Here is a 22,206-nt window from a genome sequence, read left to right as displayed (position 1 = left end):
TGTAGTCTCTAGAGAATAGGAGATATATGGGCATGGCTAGGAGTAACAATACTTGCCAGGGTGTTCTGTAGCACCTGTAGTTCGTTAATGGATGAATCTGCATTGCCTGCATACAAGGAGATGCAGTAGTGTAATGTACAACCCACCATGGTTCTTCCAACAATAACACAGTGCTATTCCAAGAGGTATGGCCTGATTTGTCTAAGCAATACAACATAATAATTGAAGTGTTTGAGAATTTTGTTGATCCTGGGTATCCTGGATAGAGATGAATCACAGGTCATACCAGGTTCATACCTTTGAACTTTTATAATATTTTCAGCCAAGATAATGTATTTGACTTATGCTACAGTGAAGATCACCATCAAAAAGCAATCTGAGTATCATAGGTGTAGATTTGGAAAACGTTGCTGAAGTAGCTACAAGTTCATGTAAGGTTGTATATAAATATGAAATATAGGAGAAATAGAAGTGCCCTGTGGTACTCCGAATTCCACAACTTCAATATTCGAGGTGTAAGCATCCACTTTTACATCTGATGTACCTGCTCAAAAAGCAAGATAGCCCTTTCACTGAGTTATCAGATGCTGTAGTCACTTCATTAAAGCATTAACATAACGGGTATGGGTGATGGTGTCAAACCCAGCAGAAAGGTCGAGTAGCATCAGTAAGCCTACATTTTCCGAATCCATGATTTCTCAGAGCGAGTCCTTGATATCCATGAGAGCCATTTTATTACCCCTACCTGGGCGATAATCCGATTCACGTACACCCAGAAGAGAATCGGACTCTGAATGGGCCTGCAATGCAAGAGAGGCGGCTAGGTCAAGTAACTTGGGATGTTCCTAATAAGACAGTTGGGTCCAGAGAGGACTTTTTTGAGAAGTGGGTTGATATTGCTTAAAGGCATCTGGGACCACACCTTCAGTGGAAGAAGATGAAATGAAGCTGCAAAGCAGAGATTTCCAAGCAGCTCAGCGCAATCCTTATTGATCTGCAAAGAGCAGGGGTCACTAGGACAGTTGAAAGGTTTGAGAAAAACGAGGATGATTTTAATTTCTTTAACAGAAACGGGGAGAAGCGCAATTGCTTAGAATCCACTGCCAGGGTGGTGCTGATCACAGGCGCTAAAGGAGAAATGGGGAAAGAATCTGACTGGTATTTAATGGATGCAATGGGGGTCTTCATATGCTTTCTAATCTAGCAGAATTTATTTTTGAAAAATTACTGCATTTTATTCCGGTCATGTAAGAGAACAATTTATATTGGAGGAAAGAGATGTTCCTCAATTTTTCAAATAATTGAACAATTTGAAAAGCTCTTTGTGGGAGCTGGTTGCTGATTCCATAGAGTGAGCACATAAACATTTCTTGACCTTGACCACTGCAAGTTTATAGGCTGATCTAGCCAGCTTAAGGTTATTGTTGTTAAAACTGTTGGGGTCCCTCCTCCATTGGCGTTCTTGGCTCCCAAGGTCCATTTTCAGAGGGGAGATTTTGGAAGTATACCATTTATCACCAGAATGTCTAGCAGGAATACATTTTGTCTTTGTCAATAATTTCAGAAATGCCAGAGTTATAGGAAGCCACCAAGTAAGCCGAAATCAGCATCATTATAAAGGTTCTTGAAGATGTTATGAACACGTGGGCAGAGAGAGCTGACTGTAAGGCTATGTTTATCCTGAAAGGTAGTTGGCATAAAGTCTGAATAAGCTGTGATCTTCTTCTGTGATTGAGGAGAACAAGAGTATTGCTGCAATCGATGGAAATATCTGACAATCTTTCTAGATTAATATTCCACAAGATCACCCATTCAAGAGAGTGTCCTAGGTTACACGTGGGTGAGGTATACATTAAGACAGAGAGCGAGAGAGAAAGATTTACAGTTGGAATCAGCAACACAGACCTCTAGAATATAGTTCTTGGCTGCAGCAATGGACAGTGTCGAGTGCTGTTCTCTGTACCTAGGTTATTGTCCTGCAACGTATTGTACAGGGAAGTATTTGGCTGAGTATTGATGTTCCTTTAGGCCCTGTGGTAGTGCTTTGCATGGCTGATGTTCTCTTGGTGGTTACGTGTGATGGGTTAGAGCCTTTGAATGTATTTATGGGAGCCTTATGTTGTGTTTTTGTCATAACAGGTAAATTCGTCTACTGCAGTGTGCTACAGTTTTGATATTTATTTTTGTAAAAGATCATAAAGGAGCATCTTCCAAGATGCACATGATCACCCTTTTCTCCAAGTGGGAAACAGGGATTATAACCCATGTAGAGATTCAGGGATGCATTGGTCTTTTAGGATTTGTGATGGATTTGATTAAATGTAAATCTCTTTCTTAGACCTATTGTTAAGATAGATAGGTGCTGCCGCATTTGTGGGACAGGGGACAATTTGGAGACAACCAGGCACGTGTTAACACAGTGCCCTCGATTGGGTCCACTCTATATGTGTCTGTTGGGTAGTCTGGAAACAAGTATGACTCTATCAGGGGGGAGCCCTCCTGGGATTACTGCTTAAATTCAGTCTCTATTGGGACGCAGCTGGCACTATATAGGGTATGCACTAACGTTAAAGGTTTGCTATTGAAGCAGCCATATCCCACTGTGTCAGGCGTGGAACAAAATTAGGAATACTATCCCCATTAATTGACGCTATTGTGAGGGCTGGAGGAGCACTTGGCTTAATACCTCTTTGAATTGGTATCACTCTCTGATTGTATTATTATCATTTGTGCCACATTTGTATGACTCTTATGTCTCTACCTTTTTAAGCTTATGTTTTGTGATTTTTTTTCTAAACCGCACCTTATACATATGATTCTATTTTTTATGAAGTTGTGATTTTATTTATTAAGTTAATGGATGTACTTATATTATTTGTGTAAAGTTCAGATTTTGGACTATATCACAATAAAATCATTATTATTATTATTATTATTATTATTATAAAGATAATACTGTTGAAGTCATGTGAAATTGCCTCCTAAGGAGATTTTTCATAATTAACCTGTTTAGGGGTTTCCAAAAGTGTACTTCCTGTGAACATTCTTTGCTTTTTCTCTGGTAGACCTTTTATTAAGAATGGCTTTGAGAACATTATTTGAAAGTATGATTTTATATCATATGAGCTGCCATTTAGTTGTATCCATCAGCTGCTGCAAACAAATTACTTCCTTTTTTTCTGTGTGTTCCAATAAACATTAATACCAAAAATGCTAATTGTTTTTTTTTTTTTAACAGGTATTTTATTTAAGGTGTCCCAACGTGGCCTACTGAAACTGCGATATGACAATTTGCATGATCTGAAATAGTAAAAATCTAATAAAACTGTGTTTTTCAAATTCTTAATTTGTAGTACCACACAAAGAAACAAACATGTATGGCAGTGCTCGCCCCATTAGTAACATAGAAGGCAGCCCTGCCAGATCCCCCCGTTTGCCAAGATCTCCGCGATTGGGGCACCGGAGAACCAACAGTGGAGGTGGTAGTGGAACGGGAAAGACGCTATCAATGGAGAACATACAGTCACTGAACGCAGCCTATGCAACCTCTGGACCCATGTACCTGAGTGACCATGAGGGCGTAGCCTCGACTGCCTTTCCAAAAGGTACGATGACTCTTGGTAGGGCTACGAACAGAGCTGTCTATGGCGGTCGTGTAACCGCGATGGGTAGCAGTCCAAATATAGCTTCAGCTGGCCTTTCTCATACAGATGTGCTCTCGTATACGGATCAGCATGGAAGTCTGACGACGTCAGCGCATCACCACCACCACCATCACCATCAGGTGCCCTCCATGCTGAGGCAGGTAAGGGACAGCACCATGCTGGACCTGCAGGCACAGCTCAAGGATCTACAGAGGGAGAATGAACTCTTGAGGAAAGAATTGGACATCAAAGACAGCAAGTTGGGCTCCTCCATGAACAGTATTAAGACCTTTTGGAGCCCGGAACTAAAGAAAGAGAGAGTGTTGAGAAAAGAAGAAGCCGCCAGGATGTCAGTGTTGAAAGAACAGATGAGGGTTTCACATGAAGAGAACCAGGTATGTTAAACTAAAAGTAATTTGTGTCTGTCATGTCACCTGTGTTGGTTTTGGAGGGACGATGCAATCAAAACTAAGCTGCTGTGATAGACTTGTGTTAGTCACCAAGAATGTGGATATAAAAAGTTATCATTTTGATTCTACATGTCTGGTTTCATCCTTATTAGGGATCATCAGTGCAGTGCACAACACCATGGCTCCAACCAGAAGGCGGCCAAGAGTATTCTGCACTGATGATCTCTAATGAGGGTGAAATCGGGTATGTAGCTGTCAGAAGTCATGAGAAATGCCTGTCTTGTGTTGGATAAAGTCGGACTGCCCTGCAAGACAAATACAATTTTGTGGCGCAAAAGGTTTGCATTTGGGCTAATTTGCATACCCACAATGCCTTGCTGTGGCATGTGTGACTTGGCTTAAATAGATTATTCTACTTATATTATTTGGAAAATGGCATTTATTAAGGTTAGCCAAGCGCTTATTTCATGAGAATGGGAGAGCATCCTCCGTTTATTTAAAGAAAAGTGTACCTCCATCGTGGCCCAGAATACCAATAACACTAATGTGAATCCTTCAAAAAAATGTTCACTTTTCCCAGAATATGCCACAAAGTACAGATGCTTTATCAATAATGCAAGCCGAAGCCGGTTTCAACACCTTTTCTCAAGAACACACTAGGATGATGGCAAATAGAGGGATGTTAGTTTTACATAAACCTATACAATCCATCAAAAGGACAGCTGTTTATTCACACCATTTGCATTGCGCATCTATTTCCATTGAACAACTCTCCATTGTGCTGCTTTCAATAAAATGCGGCAAGCACGTGTGAGGTAGATGAATTGACCAGGTGTTGCATACTATATTAACACATGCCTCGCTAGGAAGCATGGCAAATAAAAAGAAATACACTTTAGAGCGTCAATCAACGTCATCATTTGACCACTTTTTCTAAGTACAGGGTTAAACAAAGTGACTGGGAAAGGGTATTTTTAAAAAAAAATTAAATGTGAATATTAGCCCGATTTTTTAACCATCCTAGGCTTTTAGCTTAACTTGACCTTCTTTTTGAAGATTTACTTTTATAAATGGGATCTATTAGCGTTACTCAATATTTTTTGGGACACATTTCATTTTGCCGAATCTTTTTTTTATGATTTTTCCACCTTTCATTTTGCCACAAAATGCAGAGGGAGACCCCATGCACCCCGATCACCCTCCCCCTTTTATATACCATTCCCTCACGTAGCACATATAGATGTGTGGTAAAAAGGGTGGTAAAATGTATCGAAACTAAATTCTGCAAAATGCCATTTGGCGAAAGTGAGGAATACCTTATAAATGTAGGGCTTAGGGACTAGCATGTAGAGTGTTGTGCTTTAAAGACAAAACACCCACCACGTGCGATAGACAACAATGAAACATGTCTGTATTAACACTCACTTAAAACAGTTTGCTTTATTTGTTTCCAGGATGTCCAGTTTTAAAATCATATTTCTGTTCTATTCAACTCCTATTTGTCCAGATTTGTAAAGCCCAGAGTGATCACCTAAAGGCATTTTGGTGCTGAGAGATAAGGAAACGATGAAGTTAGCATAAAGAAGTGGAAACATGGGGTGCACTCAAATCGAATTATGAGGCGATGTGTAAGTTTTTGATAGTAAAATGACAATGGCAACATACGTAAGTTACCAAAAGAAGTGCATATTTGTCAACACTACTGAAGGTGTCTGCAACCTTCCCCTTTACAGATGTTTTGGAGACTGTATGCCTGATTTACAAAGCATTTTCCAATGGGATTGCACCATTGTAAAATGCTTTTGTAAATCCGGTCCAATAGCTCCCCTCATCCCTAGCCTGCATATTCAATGCTGAGGGATCCTGGGAGTTGTAGTGAAAAACATCTGGCAAGCAAAATGTTATAGTCCCCTGAACTACTGACCTCACCAGTTCAGACTTGCTTTGCCAACCTGGGTTTCATCTGCCCTTGATTTAGAGGTGTGCCCTGCTGAAATCATTAGTATCAAGCCTTCCAGAGGACTCCAAATCATTGATGAACACCATACCACAGTCCTGGGCTGTTAACCCAATGGACATAAGATCACAACAGCTGGACAATGAAGCGATTACCTGGGCATATGACGGCAGCACTTGGCGAAGGTGCATCTAAAACCTGTTGCCTTTGTCATTGCTTGTTTTGAACAGGACTGCAGTGCATGGAAGAGATATAAATCAAGTGGCAGAAGGCACACTTAGTTAAGATATTTCTATTACACCAGTAGGTAGTTACAGGAGCAACCAAGCTATTAACTCTCAGCAGACGTCTAAGGTATAACACTTACAGGCAAAATTGTAATGGTACTTCTTCATAGAGCAAGCTCAAAGGGATCCCAGGAGGATGTGTTTTGGGAGGTGCAGGTAATGGGTGGCCATGATGATAGGCATTAGCATGGCTATTGACATTCAAAGGGTGCCTAATAACCAAACACCCACAGACTGTGTGTCCCTCCTTATATGCCATCTCACTCCTAACTGTACTCCAAAGCAATAGCTTTGCTTTATAGGTGATGCCTGCGCACCAGCCCAAACTAAAAAGCAGCAGTTTACTACCTGATCTAACCTACAAACAGTGCAGGTGATTGGACCCAGCTTAGAGTATGGTTTCAAACCTTGATCATATGATCATACATTGTAACCAATCCCCTGTAATGTGTGACACCTTCTGAAGGCCCATGCTTTTTAGGCTACACGTTGCATACTGGGAGTTGTAGGCCCATGAGTATAATCGAAAAAGCAACGTTTCATCTACCAGAGGATTGATGAACGAGTTGCACGTGGCAAGAGGCACTTTGGGATCATGGATCATAATTTTCACTACTAACACATTATTTTGGCTGAATGTCAGGGCACAATCCTTTCTAACTCATTCAAGGGAACAAATGAAGGTCTTGAATATTGCAGAAGCCTGCTGCTCTAGGCGGCATATCGGGCCGAATAAAGATCCCACATTCTTCCTTTAAAGGCCAATGATAAAGATTCTGGGCACAGGGTCCTCCTGCCCATAGCAGCTATTTATTTATTTGCATTTTTAAAGCGCTCACACAGCCCGCGGGCATCGAGGTGCTGTTACAGGAATGTTTTTTTATTTTTTTATTGCGTAATTGTTTTTTTCTTGTCTTAGTTGCGTATTTATAACTCGCTTAAATACCCAGAGGTTTCTAAGCGAGGACCCGGGCTATGACCTCTGAACCGAAGAACATGCTTCACCTGTGCAGTGTTAATCTACTGTATAGATCACATGTTCCAATACAAGCTGTGGACACGCATTTTAGGGTTCAAATACACGGGTCTCTAGTGACCTGTGCATGGTTCAGTGTTGAAATCTTGCGTTCTGAATTATAGATCACTGAAACCTGGACCCCCTTTTATTGATTACCGTTTTAAAATAGCATAATTTTGTATATAAACATATTGAAAAGAAATAAGCAAATTGTTTGAATATCTTGGATTATCTGATTTTTCAGGGGCAAGCCCTCACTCCCACCAGAATCTGCTACTGACACCATAACACCCACATTACATTTTAGGGGCAAAAGCTTCTATAGCTGGCCCTCTCCAACTCCCTATCACCATCTGGACTTTCTTTACTGGTCATGTTATCGCCTGTGATTATGTTAGTCCTCCTACCCCCGAAGCAAAAGTCCTCTAAACTGTGCCACCCTTTAAACCATTTGTTTTTTTCCTTTCATATTTTTGAAACAATTTCAAATGATTTTTGAACATTTAAGCTGTTTGAAAAATTAGATTTGGTGTTCTAGATTTTCAGAATCAAGATTCGTTACTGAAGAGTTTATCTGGATACCCCTTTATGATGCCCTTCTGATTATCTTCCAAAGAGGAGTGACACTCATTGGGGGCATTCTGAAAGGGCTGAACACAGGCGCATGAAATGCCATTTTATGGGGGCATTCCATATTTAGCCATTGCTTTGTTGTTTTGTAGACATGCCAACCCATCTCCGAAGGATATCTCGGGCAAAGTGCTAGTCTTGAAAGCAAGACGACACAGAGCAACATAGGTTCGACCCCCGGGTCCGCGCTTAGAAACCTTTTCGTGTTACGCACGTTATAAACAACATATCATATCATAAAACCGTGAGGCCTTCAGTACTATTTACTATAAGATGGTGGCATACGACTAATGTTGGTATTACTGGATAAATCATGCTGTAAGGTCCCATTAGGGTACAGCTGTGGCTTCTATCAGCTGATCACCCTGGTGCCTGCCAGATGTCATAAGGGTGATGACATTCATCTTTGGTCTATCCAACCTCACAATAATTAATGTTACTACCCGTTATTAATCTTTCTCTGGTTAAAACATCCAACAAAAAACATCGAATGATTGGTCTAGTCAAGCGATTTAAGTGGAAAAACTGAGTTGAGAAGTTTTACTGGAGTAGGCGCAGATTAGTTGCGCACACCTGATAGGGGCAGCTTGAGCTATAAGGTTGGATTTGCCTGTATGATTTCTAAATTCTTTTTTTATTTTGATTCTTAGTTTATTCTGTTCCATGTTGCACAGAAGCAGCCTTTCCGCTTGTGGTGGGGACCATGCACCAAAACTAAAATAACTTCAGGATGGACATGCTTAATTTGTATCACCCTATTGTCTTACATGTTTTATTTTCATTAATATCTGCCTGGCTGTAAATCTCCGCACATCCACATATGTTGCAGGGAGCAGACACGAAGTGGACTCAGTAATATGTTGGTCTCGTCTCCCATAGCATTGATAGATATTTATAACTTGTAAGGACTACCAGTCTTTCGTCACTGTCCATTTGATCACGTGTTGCAGTGCTATTGACTCATCCTTCCCTCCAGCTTGATCTACCAGTGTTATAGTATAAGTCCTCCTTTGTGAATGACCCATGCATTTTTTTTCTGCTTCTTATTTTATCTACACCACTTTGGTAGAAAGGTCTTCCAAGCATGTATTATACTTACTGTTAGCGCAGACTGATGTTTTACGTTGCTTCTATCTGTTGAAGGTGCATATGCTGTATACAAGACGATTGTAATTCTTCTGTCGCTCTATTGTTTACTTCAGCAAGGATTTTAACATTGGGTCACTACCCCCAGGATCCGATCTGTTAAATCTTAATGACAATATCTGCTATGTCTCATGTCATAGTATACACTATGTTGTGTTAATTATGACTATGACCCCCAGTAGGTTCAGAGCCATTAATTTCAATATAGTGATCAGGCTTCGCCAGAATTTCGGGAGCCTTATCACACTGGTGTCCTATAAGGCAAACTGAAATCCTCTCTAAAGCTGTTCCTCAGATGCAAGCAGCTGTGCTGTGCATGCTCGGAGGATCCATGGATGGCAGAGATGATTATATATTTGATAGAACGTTTGCTGGGTTAATGTTTTTCACGGGGATGGGAGAAGTGCATGGTACTGGTGGCTATTATATATTGGATTGAACGTTTGTTGGGTCAGTATTTCTCTCGGGATGGGATTAGTGCATGGTACTGGTGGTTATTATATATTGGATTGAACGTTTGTTGGGTTGCTGCTACTCACAGGGATGGGAGTGGTGCATGGTACTAGTGGTTATTATATATTGGATTGAACGTTTGATGGGTTGCTGTTACTCACGAGGATGGGAGTGGTGCATGGTACTGGTGGCTATTATATATTGGATTGAACGTTTGTTGGGTCAGTATTTCTCTCGGGATGGGAATAGTGCATGGTACTGGTGGTTATTATATATTGGATTGAACGTTTGTTGGGTCAGTATCTCTCTCGGGGATGGGATTAGTGCATGGTACTGGTGGTTATTATATATTGGATTGAACGTTTGTTGGGTTGCTGCTACTCACAGGGATGGGAGTGGTGCATGGTACTGGTGGTTATTATATATTGGATTGAACGTTTGATGGGTTGCTGCTACTCACGGGGATGGAAGTGGTGCATGGTACTGGTGGCTATTATATATTGGATTGAACGTTTGTTGGGTCAGTATTTCTCTCGGGGATGGGAATAGTGCATGGTACTGGTGGTTATTATATATTGGATTGAACGTTTGCTGGGTCAGTAATTCTCTCGGGGATGGGAATAGTGCATGGTACTGGTGGTTATTATATATTGGATTGAACGTTTGGTGGGTTACTGCTTCTCACAGGTTGGGAGTGGCACATGGTACTGGTGGCTTATATATTGGATTGAACGTTTGTTGGGTTGCTGCTACTCACAGGGATGGGAGTAGTGCATGGTACTGGTGGTTATAATATATTGGATTGAACGTTTGATGGGTTGCTGCTACTCGCGGGGATGGGAGCGGTGCATGGTACTGGTGGCTATTATATATTGGATTGAATGTTTGTTGGGTCAGTATTTCTCTCGGGGATGGGAATAGTGCATGGTACTGGTGGTTATTATATATTGAATTGAACGTTTGTTGCGTGAAAATCAATATCGAGGGGTCGTAGGTGTCGTAGTCTAAAACCTCTGAGCAGTCTTAGGTTGCCTACCCCGGTGTATTGTATAACAAGGCATCCATAGTCACTTTGAAAGGTTCCATGTCTTAAAATCACGGCAAAAATGGGCGTGTATCCAAAATATTATGGCTGTGGTTTTGCCACCACAATCATGTTAAGGATGCAGGGTACACCCCTGCAACCCCCGGACCCATTATGCCATTTAAGGGGAGCGGGTGACACCCCCGCAAAACCTGCTCTCCTTAAATGGTATGATGGGGTACATTAACGGGTCAAACCACAGCATTTTTGCTGCGACATTTTTGCCGCGATTTTATTACCTGATACCCTTTGAAAGAATGCTATTTAATTAATTAATTAATTTCTTATGTCTTTGCCTGCTGATGTCGTGGTTTGCCAGAAATCCTTAGTCAAAGTCACCAAACCATTACTTCCCAATCTAGGGACTAAATGAGGATCTGTTTTGCTATAGGCCGCTTAGTGTGTGTAGGTGAACTCTACTGCATGCCTCCCAAACCCCACACCTATTTCCAGAGTCATGTTACTGTCCTTGCATGACTTTGTATTGGATACACTTTGTTTCTCTTCTAGATATATTTCCTGTACAGAGCTCCAGTGCCAGGAATGACAAGTGGTCGCTGTACAGGTAATGTGTCTAGAACAGGAACACCTTACAAAAACAAAAAAATAGAACTGCGAGTCCCACCCAAATTCATTAGGGCTATAACTAAAATGTTTTCTGTTTTAATGTCTTTTTTACAATTTACCAAAGATTACAAAATTATTTTCATTCACTTAATGATCTCCAACTTTAGGCTTTTTGTGGATGTGTCATTCACGGAGGCGGATGTGTTACAGAGGGCGTCGGTTTGTTCTCATTCCGTGCACAGCACTAGCCAGTGTCACCATTAAGGGGTCTCTGCACAAGCACTGCTTCTTAGTAAGCACACAAGCATGAACCACTGTTCATATGTATTCTTGCAGCAGAATAACTAGGTTTGAGGACATTGGTATTTATCGAAACAGTGGGAGAGAATCAGACAGTCTATGGTTAAATTCCTGGTTGCTGCATTTCTTAAGTGGATTAAAAAAGGACACATATATCAGCCATTCAGATTCATGTTAAGCGTATTGACTCCCCATTTCAGAAAGTGCACACCGCTTCTGCAATTCAACAAGGAGCACAAGACCCTCCTCTTCGAGAAATGACGTCTCCCTAAGACCTAGATCCGCACACTCCCCACTCTACTTGAGACTGGGTGATCTGCTTCCCACTGTTTCCTCCCCGGGTTGTTTGTAGATCCCTTGCTGCCAAATTGACCGCCCAGCTCCTCCCCCGTTGTTATCTCCCTGCTCCCTTATATCTCTGCTTCCCTCACTGTGTCCTTCCCCTAAAACTTGTAAAGCGCTCAGTTGCTTGCTGTACACACTCAATAAATTCCCTAATACTAATAATAGCAGTGGTCATCATACCTCAAAAACAAAAGTGCATAAGAAAGGGGATAGATGTCTGTTTGTTTTTATGTATATCCTAATTAAATTCAATATGCTTTTATTTTAAAGGTTTTGAAGAGGTTTATATTATTTTTAGTAGGTATTTAATTCCCAAGGAGTTTACTACACTGTTCCTATTCAGATGTTAATAAGGCTCTTTCCAGTTGATTTATTCAACTTTTACTTGAGAGTCTTGAAGTGTAGTCCCAAAAACTGTCAACGAAGAGTGTGGTTATACCCTTTTGGTTATTTTATCTCTAGAAAAACCATGAATGCTGGAAAATGTGGAGACTGTGAGGGGGCCACACGGGGGTGAAAGGTCAGGTGTTTTTGGCTTACGGATGTTGTATTGGGCCTGGAACACACTATACTGTTAAACAGAAAGGACTGGTAGCACATGCTGTTAGGCAGAATCCTGTGCAGTTCCCTTAGGGAACACTGCAAAAAGATTAAGACTACTGGAGCAAGCAGTAAACCCAATTGGTAGCAGTCTGCGCCACCCAGATTTACCTGGTAGCTGTGGCTGAGCAGTCGGGCTTCTCTCAAGAAGAGTAGGGCAGTATGCAGAGTATACACAATAGGGCCAGAAACACAGTAGAGCAAACAAACACTGACCAGAGCTTTGTATAAAAAGTATAGAGTTATTTATTTAAAACACACTTCAAACAATACACTAGCACTCTTAATGAAAAATAAGTTAAAACACAGTCAGGTAATGTATACACACCTCCCTTGATAACTATCAGACATGTCAGGGTTAAAGCACAACTATTTGGTAAGACAGAGGTGAGCACTTAACCTAGATGGCACTCCAATAGTTAGGTTTAAAAAGGGAGATAAAAGGCAGAGCATAGAATAAAAACAGTTCCCAAAACTTAAGAGTTCAGAGCAAGGGAAGAAAGGCAGGTTATACTGTAGAGCCAAAGTTCATAGGCCAGGCCCACTTTAAGTGGAGCAAAGCAAAATGGGCCCAGGATCACACGGTTTAAAGTGCACTACAAGTCTTTGCAGAGTGTTCAAAAGAGGTTGGGGTGATTCAAAAGATATAGTTAGAGGTCTGTAGCCAACCCAGTATAGAAGCCAAGAATTTAAGGGTCACCGTTAGCAATCTGTAGAAAGGGAGGCCAGGCAGGACACAGTACCTTAAACGGAAAGGAAGCTCCAGCTGAGGCAGTTGTTCCTGGCAGTGGTTGCAGTTCGTTGTTCCAGCCAGGGGAAGAGAGGATCTCGTAGAGGAGGAAACTTGAGTCGTTGCACTGCACAGGGATGAAACCAGCCGCAGAGTTCCTGATTAAAAGGTGCAGTCCTTTTATTCGCGGTCAAAAGTGGTGAGCTTGGCTATCCGGCCGCAAGGGTGCTTGGCACGGGCGATTCGACCAAGAGACGTCTTTGGAAGCGAAAAAGGGCGAACTGGTTGGTCCTACCAGATCAAAGGAAGAAGACTCTCCAGCAGAAGATCTTCTCTTGTCGTTGAAAAAGTGGTGAGTTTGTTGCAGCAGGGCTTCACCGGTGGTGTCGTCGGTTGCAGGAGGCTCAGCTTCTTCCCTCTTCGGATTCTTGGGTCCTGTGGCGACTTCTGAAGTTCCAGTCCCAAAGGCCCTGCTCTTATGCAGAAAAACCCCCATTCATCAGCCTAGCTGTCAATCACACACGCTAAGTGGTGAGCTGGGCAGCTCACCACTGGGCCAATCAGAGTAGAGTGCGACTTGGGTTGCCGAGGCAACACAGTCCAGGGTGCCTATTCCCCCCGCCACCCCTCCTGTGAAACTCAGAGTGGCACCACTTGGAGGGCTTCTGTGGAGAAGCCCGCCAAAATAGTGGAACAAAGGGCTCGACCTTGGTCAGAGTTACAGAGACCGACACAAACGCCATTTTGGAACCGAGTTCTGGCAAAACGACACAACCAGGGAATTAATATTAAATAAATAAACCGGCCGTATCTTTAACATTCCACCAAAAAGTGGTGTGTTTAAAATCAATGGGAAAATCCCATGGAGAATATTCCTGTGGAATATTTCGCGTGGTAACCACTGCCACCGGCCAGAAACTCGACAAGGGGGGACTGGACAGTGCCCCCTTGAAACCAGACCCAGGGGCAAGTATATTAACCCCTCCCAGTACTTCCACAATATGATGGTTTGTACTGGTTCTGTTCACAATTTAGGACTAGTAAAGCCAAAGGTGACTTTACATGCCCTGGGAGACAGTAGTCAATCCCAGGGTATGGAGTCTATGTTTGGGGGTCACTATGACACCCCTGTGTTACTGCACTGAGGGTGCTGTGTAACACACATAGGAAAACAGATGATACCCTATGGAGTAAAAAGGCTACCCCATAGCCCATGAACACATCCTAAGTCAAAGACATACCTCAAATCATACCTAAGAGTGGGAGGAAAAGAGTCTCACTCTTAGCAGGAGAAAAAAACAAACCCCAAAAATCCAGCAAAGCTGCTGGGGGACTCACTAGGTTTGGGAAATTAGCTTCATAAGGGAATTCTCCCTAACACATGCATGAACATAAAACGCTCTGTTAAGCCTGTGCATGACCATTACAGTCAGTCTTCGCCCTAAATGCATGTCTCTGTTTTCTGTGGTGTTGCGGAAGGTGTTAAAACTGAAAACGCGAATGGTCAGATAGAGCAGGCTACTGCACCAGTTATCCAACAGAAACCGGACACATTGGTGGAATAAAGATCCGGGCGAGAGAGTAGCTGTTGGTTTGCGGCTGCTACTTGTAGAGGTTAGACTCTTTACATGGATTTGCAATCGGTCTGACCAGGTTAGCTTGGAGCTACGACCCCACTTTACACATGCAACCTTCTTCGGCTGTCTTTGCTACTGACTTACTTTGCGAGGATGCTTAACTGCCCAAGTATGACATAGATTGGAGTTTGAGTCTTTCAAACCAAATGATCTCTAAACAACAAAAACGTGCTGCAACAATATGGCAGCAATTAAAACATCAACAACGGGCCACAATCCATTTATTAATATGTTAAGTGGGAACGTGTTTCCTAAAACACAACCTACTTCTGGTTTTGGAGGGACTGGATCATTTGATGCATGAGGTATTTGGAAAGTACTGCTGGGTGTAAATATGGGTCTTGGCTCCTTGTGATGTACTGGACCTCAGATATGTATCTTGACACGTTCATCCAGGTAAGCAGGGGCCTCATTGTCATTGTCTTGTATGTGATACCGATGGTCTTGAAGATGGTGCACACCTGAAAGGGCAGTCGCTGCAGATTCTTTAGGGTGGGAACCTGGTGGGGCAGCCACTGCTGCTTCTTTAGGGAGGGAACCTGGTGGGGCAGCCACTGCTGCTTCTTTAGTGTGGGCATCTGAAGGGGCAGCCGTTACAAATTCTTTACGGTGGGTCCCTGAAGAGGCAGCCACTGCAGATACTTTAGGTGAGGGACTCTGGAGGGGCAACCACTGCAAATTCTTTAGGACGGTTACCTGGTGAGGCAGCCTTTGCAGATTCTTTAGGGAGGGAACCTGGTGGGGCAGCCACTGCTTATTCTTTAGTGTGGGCCTCTGAAGGGGCAGCCATTACAGATTCTTTACGGTGGGTCCCTGAAGAGGCAGCCACTGCAGATGCTTTAGGTGAGGGACTCTGGTGGGGCAGCCACTGCAGATGCTTTAGGGAGGGAACCTGGTGGGACAGATACTGCAGATTCTTTAGGGTGGGAGCCTGGAGGGGCAGCCGCTGCAAATTCCTTAGGGTAGATACCTAGAGGGGAGCATCTGCGGATTCTTTAGGGAGCTTACCTGGTGGGGCAACCACTGCAAATTCTTTAGGGAGGGTATCCTGGTGGGGCAACCACTGCAGATTCTTTAGGGAGGGAACCTGGTGGCACAGATCCTTCAGTTTCTTTAGGGTGGGATCCTGGAGGGGCAGCAACTCAGATTCTTTAAGGTGGACACCTGGAGAGGCAGCCGGTTCAGATTCGTTAGGTAGGGAACCTGATGGGACAGATACTGCAGATTCTTTAGGGTGGACACCTGGAGGGGAGTCGCTGCAGATTCTTTAGGGAGGGAACCTGGTGGGACAGATACTGCAGATTCTTTAAGGTGGGAGCCTGGAGGGGCAGCCGCTGCAGATTTTTCACGGTGGGCCCCTGAAGAGGCAGCACTGCAGATTCTTTAGGAGGGATGGTGTGAGCGCAATATAAATAAAATATCATTTAAATGAAGGGTGCCCTTGAGTGCATTAGCAAGGGACTAGTGAAACCAAGAGGACTTTACCACCATATAGGTGTCGGAGGACCAGTGTTTGTATGACTGCTCTGAAACCCATTTGGACAGGAATGGCATGATTTTTCTGAGACCGACCAGGGTGGCCCAAGTTTCTTTGACGAGGCACAGGCAAATGGAAATTTTGTTGTCAGTTGTGACATGAAATGACTTTGTGTTGGGGGTCGATGGAGGAATGAATCTCTTGAGCATTATGTCAGCGATCCAAATTGTGGGTTGCGTTTTTTTTGTTGCACTTGCCAAGGAAGATGAATGGACAAAGAAACTGTGCGTCAGTGAAGTGCGCATGTACTTTGCTTCACAGGGCTATAAACAGCTTAACGTAATGAGCTGGCCATGTCAACTCCCTTCCATCATAGAAAATGTCTTCCATTGAAACATAAATTGTGTATTGAATGACTCACATGTCTGTACTGCTGACAACACTATTTTTCCATCTACTGTATTGGAATATAAGAGTCACGTATTTTATTTTCAAAGAATACAAGAGATTTCGAAATAAAATCGGATTGTAAATATTACTCGTTCCCGATTGTGATATTTTTTTCTCTAGACTACTTTTAAATACAGATTCGCAGGCCTTTCTAAAGATATCTACCATGCTTGTAACTGTGTTTATGCTCAAATCAATGCGTGTACGTGCTTGTGTTTGAGTGTGTTCATATGTTGTCTCCTTTCACTTCAATCGAAACATAACATGAAAGAGACTTTTATTTATCAAAATGGTCGCTACCAAACTTCTTTCTGCCTTTTTTCCTTCTCTGTGCTATTTAACTACAACATTCTTCTTATTATATTCCTAACGCTATGATGATGGCTTCCAGTTTGTAATGACGTCAGTGAGATGGATTGATTTGCTTTCTTCTGTTTGGGAAGTTGTGTGTACTTTATAATACTTTATAATTTCCTGGCTCCTATATAAAAAAACATCCTCAGGGAATCATTTGCGGTTACCTCGTTTCATCATTTTCAATATACATTCTGCAAAAGGCTAAATGTACTACATTTAACAAAATGTAATCATGTTTGCTGACTACATAGAATGAACATGCCATCAGCAAGGTCATGAATATACCTGCGTTCTCAAGAGTACTGATTTCCGTCCACAGAAGAGTAAACGTGAATTCCTTCATGTGAACAGGTCAGGCTGGAATTATGATTCATATATTTACTGGATTTTCTGATTCCCAATGCTAGAATGTTCTACTTGGCAAGACCTTTTAAATGGTTGTCCTACTGAAGCAATTATGGAAGCTTCCGCTACTCGGGTAAAAGGTACCACAGGGCTGATCTGGGAGATAAAACATGCCTCAATATGTTGGTAATCGCCCGGATTCCTGTGTGCAAGTGATTCCGTTCTTTTAGTCTGGGTCAGCAGCAGTCCCCAATCAGTGTAGCAAGTGCCAGTGTATCCAACAGCTCGTGCCACCTGCCTTGATTAACTTTGGAAAGTGCATTTATTCATGGTGAATTAGGATTGGTACCAAATGGTGAATTTTCCATGATGATTGGTAGTCTTGGGAATCTTGTCTGCTACGAGTGTTGCCACGGCAAAGACAATTTAAGAATAATATTTGCCATTTCCAAGCTGAGTTTCTGGTCCGTTTTTATGCTACAAACCTTATAATTTTTTTTTTAATATATTTACAGATGTCTACTACCCTATGATGTCTCCATTATACCTACTGTCCCTTTTCAACACATCTGCAGATCATAAAGCCATATGTTATGTCCTAGGTGCTGCCGAGATTGAAGACTGAGCTCGGGGGACCCAGTGAGCAAAATGAGCGATTCTATATTCATAGACAGAAAATATTCTTGAAGATATTTAGAACACATTCTGCAGATACAATTCACTTGAGCAAAAATGAAAGCCAAGTCACTTTAATTATTTTGTATTAATACTGCTATTTATAATTAAACATTATAGACTAAATATCATCAATACAAAACAAACATTTAAATTACAGTATGTACTTTGCAGTACAAAACTTAACAATCTCCAAAGTAACAAAACTCACTATTATTTGACTCTAAATGATATTTACTCTGTGCCATTCCAGAAAACTAAAACGGCCAAAGAAAGCCAGATTTGGTAACCATTTATAAATCTTGTCTTAATTATTTTCTTGACAAATGTCCCTAAAAATGTTATTTATAAATCATTCAAATCATCACAATATTCAATCAGGTTTTTAAAGTTTCTGATGTATTGTTCTCTCTTTACAGAGCCAACAATGTTAATTATCTTAAACAATGCTCACTTGGGGCCAATCACTTCGAGAGTACCAAGCAAATGTAAATGAAACCTCATATGTATTCACCTTGCTTCCTTATGAGGGGAAAGAAAGGCTTGGTCTTGATGTTTTAAATACCCCAGGGGAACTCTGACATAGCCATTAGCCAGTGTTTTGCATTCTAAATTTAACCAATTATTGTGTCAGTCTCAGAGACTTACTTAATGCTTTAGTTCTCCCACCAGTCTATTAAGGGGTACATTCCAATGTAATGTCCACTCGATGCCTTTGAAAAAAGGATTTGTGTTTTATTGCAATACAGGCTTACACATCTATTTTACAGCTTATTTCTTTTTATATAAAGCAAGGTTTGTCTTTTGCAATTTGAATCCTTAAATATAAAATCCCTTGTCTGATGTTGGCTAGAGCTGCTAAAAGTAGAAAGCTAAATTCCTATCAAATATATTAGACTGCGATCCTATCAGAGAAGACCGTTGCAGAGCAAAACAAAGACCTCTTTAGTTTAGAAAACCAGCAATCTTGTGATCACACCTTGGACTTCACCCATACAATATTGTGGCCACAGTCTTCTGACTGTATTTTATTATCAGCAATCGGGACCCCCATTTTGCTGATCAAATCCCCTCACAAATTCCATAACAGATTCTGTTTTATTTCTCATTCTAGAGTTTGTGCCGTGTACCCTATTAAAAAACATACAAGATAAGAGAACTACAGAGCAGTTTCAATTAGCGAGTATGCCAGCCAACTTTTTAACTTGTCTCTTTGCCCTCCAATAGCGAATGACAAGACGTAGCTACATTCATTTGTAGGCCATTCATTGAGGAACATTAATGCCACTTCAACAATACATCACTGGAGATGGAGACCTATTGCCGTGTAACACAGTAGCACATTATCCTTGGCATATGCCAACCAAACAATCCTATGATTGCCCTCCCAAGGACTGCATGTTTTCACTTGGTTAAAGGCCAATTGCAAGTCTGACAAATACAGAATGAAAACAGGTGTCCAAGACGTAGCCTTACTTTAGTCTGCAACTGGTGCCAATCTTTTCCGAAAAAGCGCCTTCTGCATTTAGCCTGAGTCATACGGAGGTACCCGTATGCAAAAGAATGACCACATTTAATAGACTGGGATCAATGTCCATAAGTGTGCACCATGTCCAAGTGCTACGTTTTTGCCTCAGCCTCCCTGATCCACATGATCAAAAGTGTCTGAGTAGTCGAGAAAGTCTGTGAGGAGTGGAGCATTGCCGATCACATGGCTCTACGGACCAGTATGTTGACTGCTTGACCATTATGCACCACTCAAAGGTGTTTACCAAGATAGAGGCAGCCATTTTTCCTGGAAACATCATGTAGAGAAATAAGCCTTTTGACCCTATTTTTATTTTGTTGAAGGTGTAAAATGGCCATCTATCCCCATCAATGACTTCTTGTTTTATAAGCTTAAAGCAGCTGTGTTGTAATTCCAGGCATGCTACCTGTGAGTTACCCGATCCCCGGCATACTGCCCCATTCCTGAGTGAATGTGGCCCGATTACAGTGTTCTTAACCTCTGTAATATCAAGGTCTTACATTTTGCAATATTCTCATTGAAAGTGGGAATAGACAGAAAACACTGCTGAGGTTTCCGCACACGAAATATCATGGCAAACTTGAAATAATTAGCAATTTGTTTTACCCATATCCAATGGCTTCCAACTGGTTTTAAATGCAAAATAGGACTGGAGGCTATTTGAATTTCGAATAAAACAAATATGAAAATAATAGTCCATAGGAAGATCCCACCAGCATATTTAAATAAGAAATATGTTAGAGAAGAATTATTTAATTTTAATAAGCAGTGCATTATTTATTGGCTCCCTGATGCTTGAAATATAAGCAGAGAAGACCTATGCATTTGACTCTACCAGGAGGTTCTGCACTCATTGTATCTTCAGGATTAAACCTAATAGGCTTTCTGTTAAGATTTTGGCACAGCCTCCTCTTATTTGTTTTCTTCTGCTGGGTGTTTGTTTTGTCCATAGAAAGTGGAGACAGGAAATGCTTAACATAACATCACCATTACATAGTAATTACAACATTATAACAAAGTCCAATGGCTGCCTAGTAATGTTAGAAGGCAGAAGCTGCGTGCTGGTTGTAGTGCACTGGGTGTAGCTAATGTTGGCTGTGTGAGGGCTTGAAATGGATCTTCAGATCAGTGAGAAGTTAGCTGAGGCTGTACCTAGACAATTGCTTGAAAATTGTGGACATGACATTATAACAGTAAAGTAATTAGAGTTGATAACCTGGGGATTAAATTAGGTTTAATGTGTCCTGGTCTATCGTGGGGGGCCCCATCGATTTGTAAGCTGGAGCTGGAGGAGAGTGATCGCCTGAAAGTTTGGGGGATTGGGCTGTGGCAGAAAGGAAAGTTTGGTTGTTGGCAGATTCATTGTAAAAAAGAGTTTGCTATAGATTTTGCAGCAAAGCCTGACCTTTCTTCAAACTCCTGCTTGTTCAGTGGGGACTGAAGACCTAGATCTGATTCAAGAGGGCCTCGCCCAAGCAGAGATGTAAGGACTGAATGGGTCCTGACCAATGGTGGGATTGGACCTTTTGTGTAGAGTTTGCATCCTTACAATAAAGGTGCTAATGGAGTTACACATTCTCTTTTCTTTCTTTTTTTAATTAGTGTTATATGGTTTAAAATAATCCCTTAACACAAATGACACAATAGAAACAAATGCATTGTAAAACAATTCACAGTAGTAACAATAACAATGTAATTTGATTAGTTTCAATCTATCTTTAAAAAACACATTTATTAAAACATTTCCAATTTAAGTCAATCAGTTCATATCTCAAGGAATTTAGATTTCGAAGACGATTCATAGGGCATTATTCTTGAGTTACAATTTCTTCACAATTTCTTTCCAAAGATTAATGGGATTCAATTCTTTTTTTAAATGTTTGGCATAAAGGCATACATGGCGGGTTGTTTCCAGTGTCCTAGTGCAGAGTCTGCGATATCTCTCTATTCCAGGAACAACAGCCCACACACCAGTTATTACAAATTACGGCAAATAATTCACCCAACCTTAGTTGTATTATAATGCAACACAGTTCTTTATTCTGTTTAACTTTTACATAATTTGCAGGTGTCCAAAACTTACAAATCTGCTTCGAATATTCTGTCAGATTTTTTTAATGTAGATAGATGATAATTGTTCTTAGACCAGTCTGATTAATTTGCCTTTTTACAGATACTTTTTTTGTTTATCCAGTAATTATCTTCCAAATTAGGGGACCAATTTATTTGTTCATGGAATTCATGACAGAAAGTCACACGTGCATACGCAACTTTAAATGATTTGGTAACTCTGTTACTTAATAGCGAGCCAAATACTCCCAAAATTGTGTTCTTATCACTAGTCATCATTTTCAACAGCCATAAGCTACATTTCATTTTATAGCTGATAATTAATGAAGGTAACCCAAGTTCCAGTTTTATGGCTTCAATATTTATTCCATTGCTTAACCCTAAAACTCTGTACCTGAGGTTCCCCTCTAATATATTTAGTCTACCAATTTCTCCGAGTATAATTCAAGCGCATAGATTAGGCTGGCGACCATGCACGCTTCAAGTTTTAGTAGCC

At 41.4% G+C, this 22,206-nt stretch overlaps 1 protein-coding gene across 14 annotated transcripts in view; it reads left to right on the top strand.

The window, feature by feature from the left end:
• Nucleotides 1-22,206, top strand: part of ERC2 (ELKS/RAB6-interacting/CAST family member 2) — a 4,434,974-nt gene that overhangs the window by 89,576 nt on the left and 4,323,192 nt on the right. For 12 of the 14 annotated variants that reach the window (XM_069643659.1, XM_069643652.1, XM_069643653.1 and 9 more), the window contains exon 2: nucleotides 3,354-4,039. In XM_069643659.1, coding sequence (XP_069499760.1) covers nucleotides 3,354-4,039 — 686 coding nt within the window. Of the gene's footprint in view, nucleotides 1-3,238; nucleotides 4,040-22,206 lie in introns of all 14 variants that reach the window. The other 2 variants (XM_069643656.1, XM_069643655.1) reach the window with 1 other exon arrangement.

Source organism: Ambystoma mexicanum, chromosome 2p, assembly GCF_040938575.1.
Source record: "Ambystoma mexicanum isolate Mex_15411 chromosome 2p, UKY_AmexF1_1, whole genome shotgun sequence".
Classification (NCBI taxonomy): Eukaryota; Metazoa; Chordata; class Amphibia; order Caudata; family Ambystomatidae; genus Ambystoma; species Ambystoma mexicanum.
The sequence above is the reverse complement of the archived record's forward strand: the minus strand, read 5'-3'. Positions and strand labels throughout refer to the sequence as shown.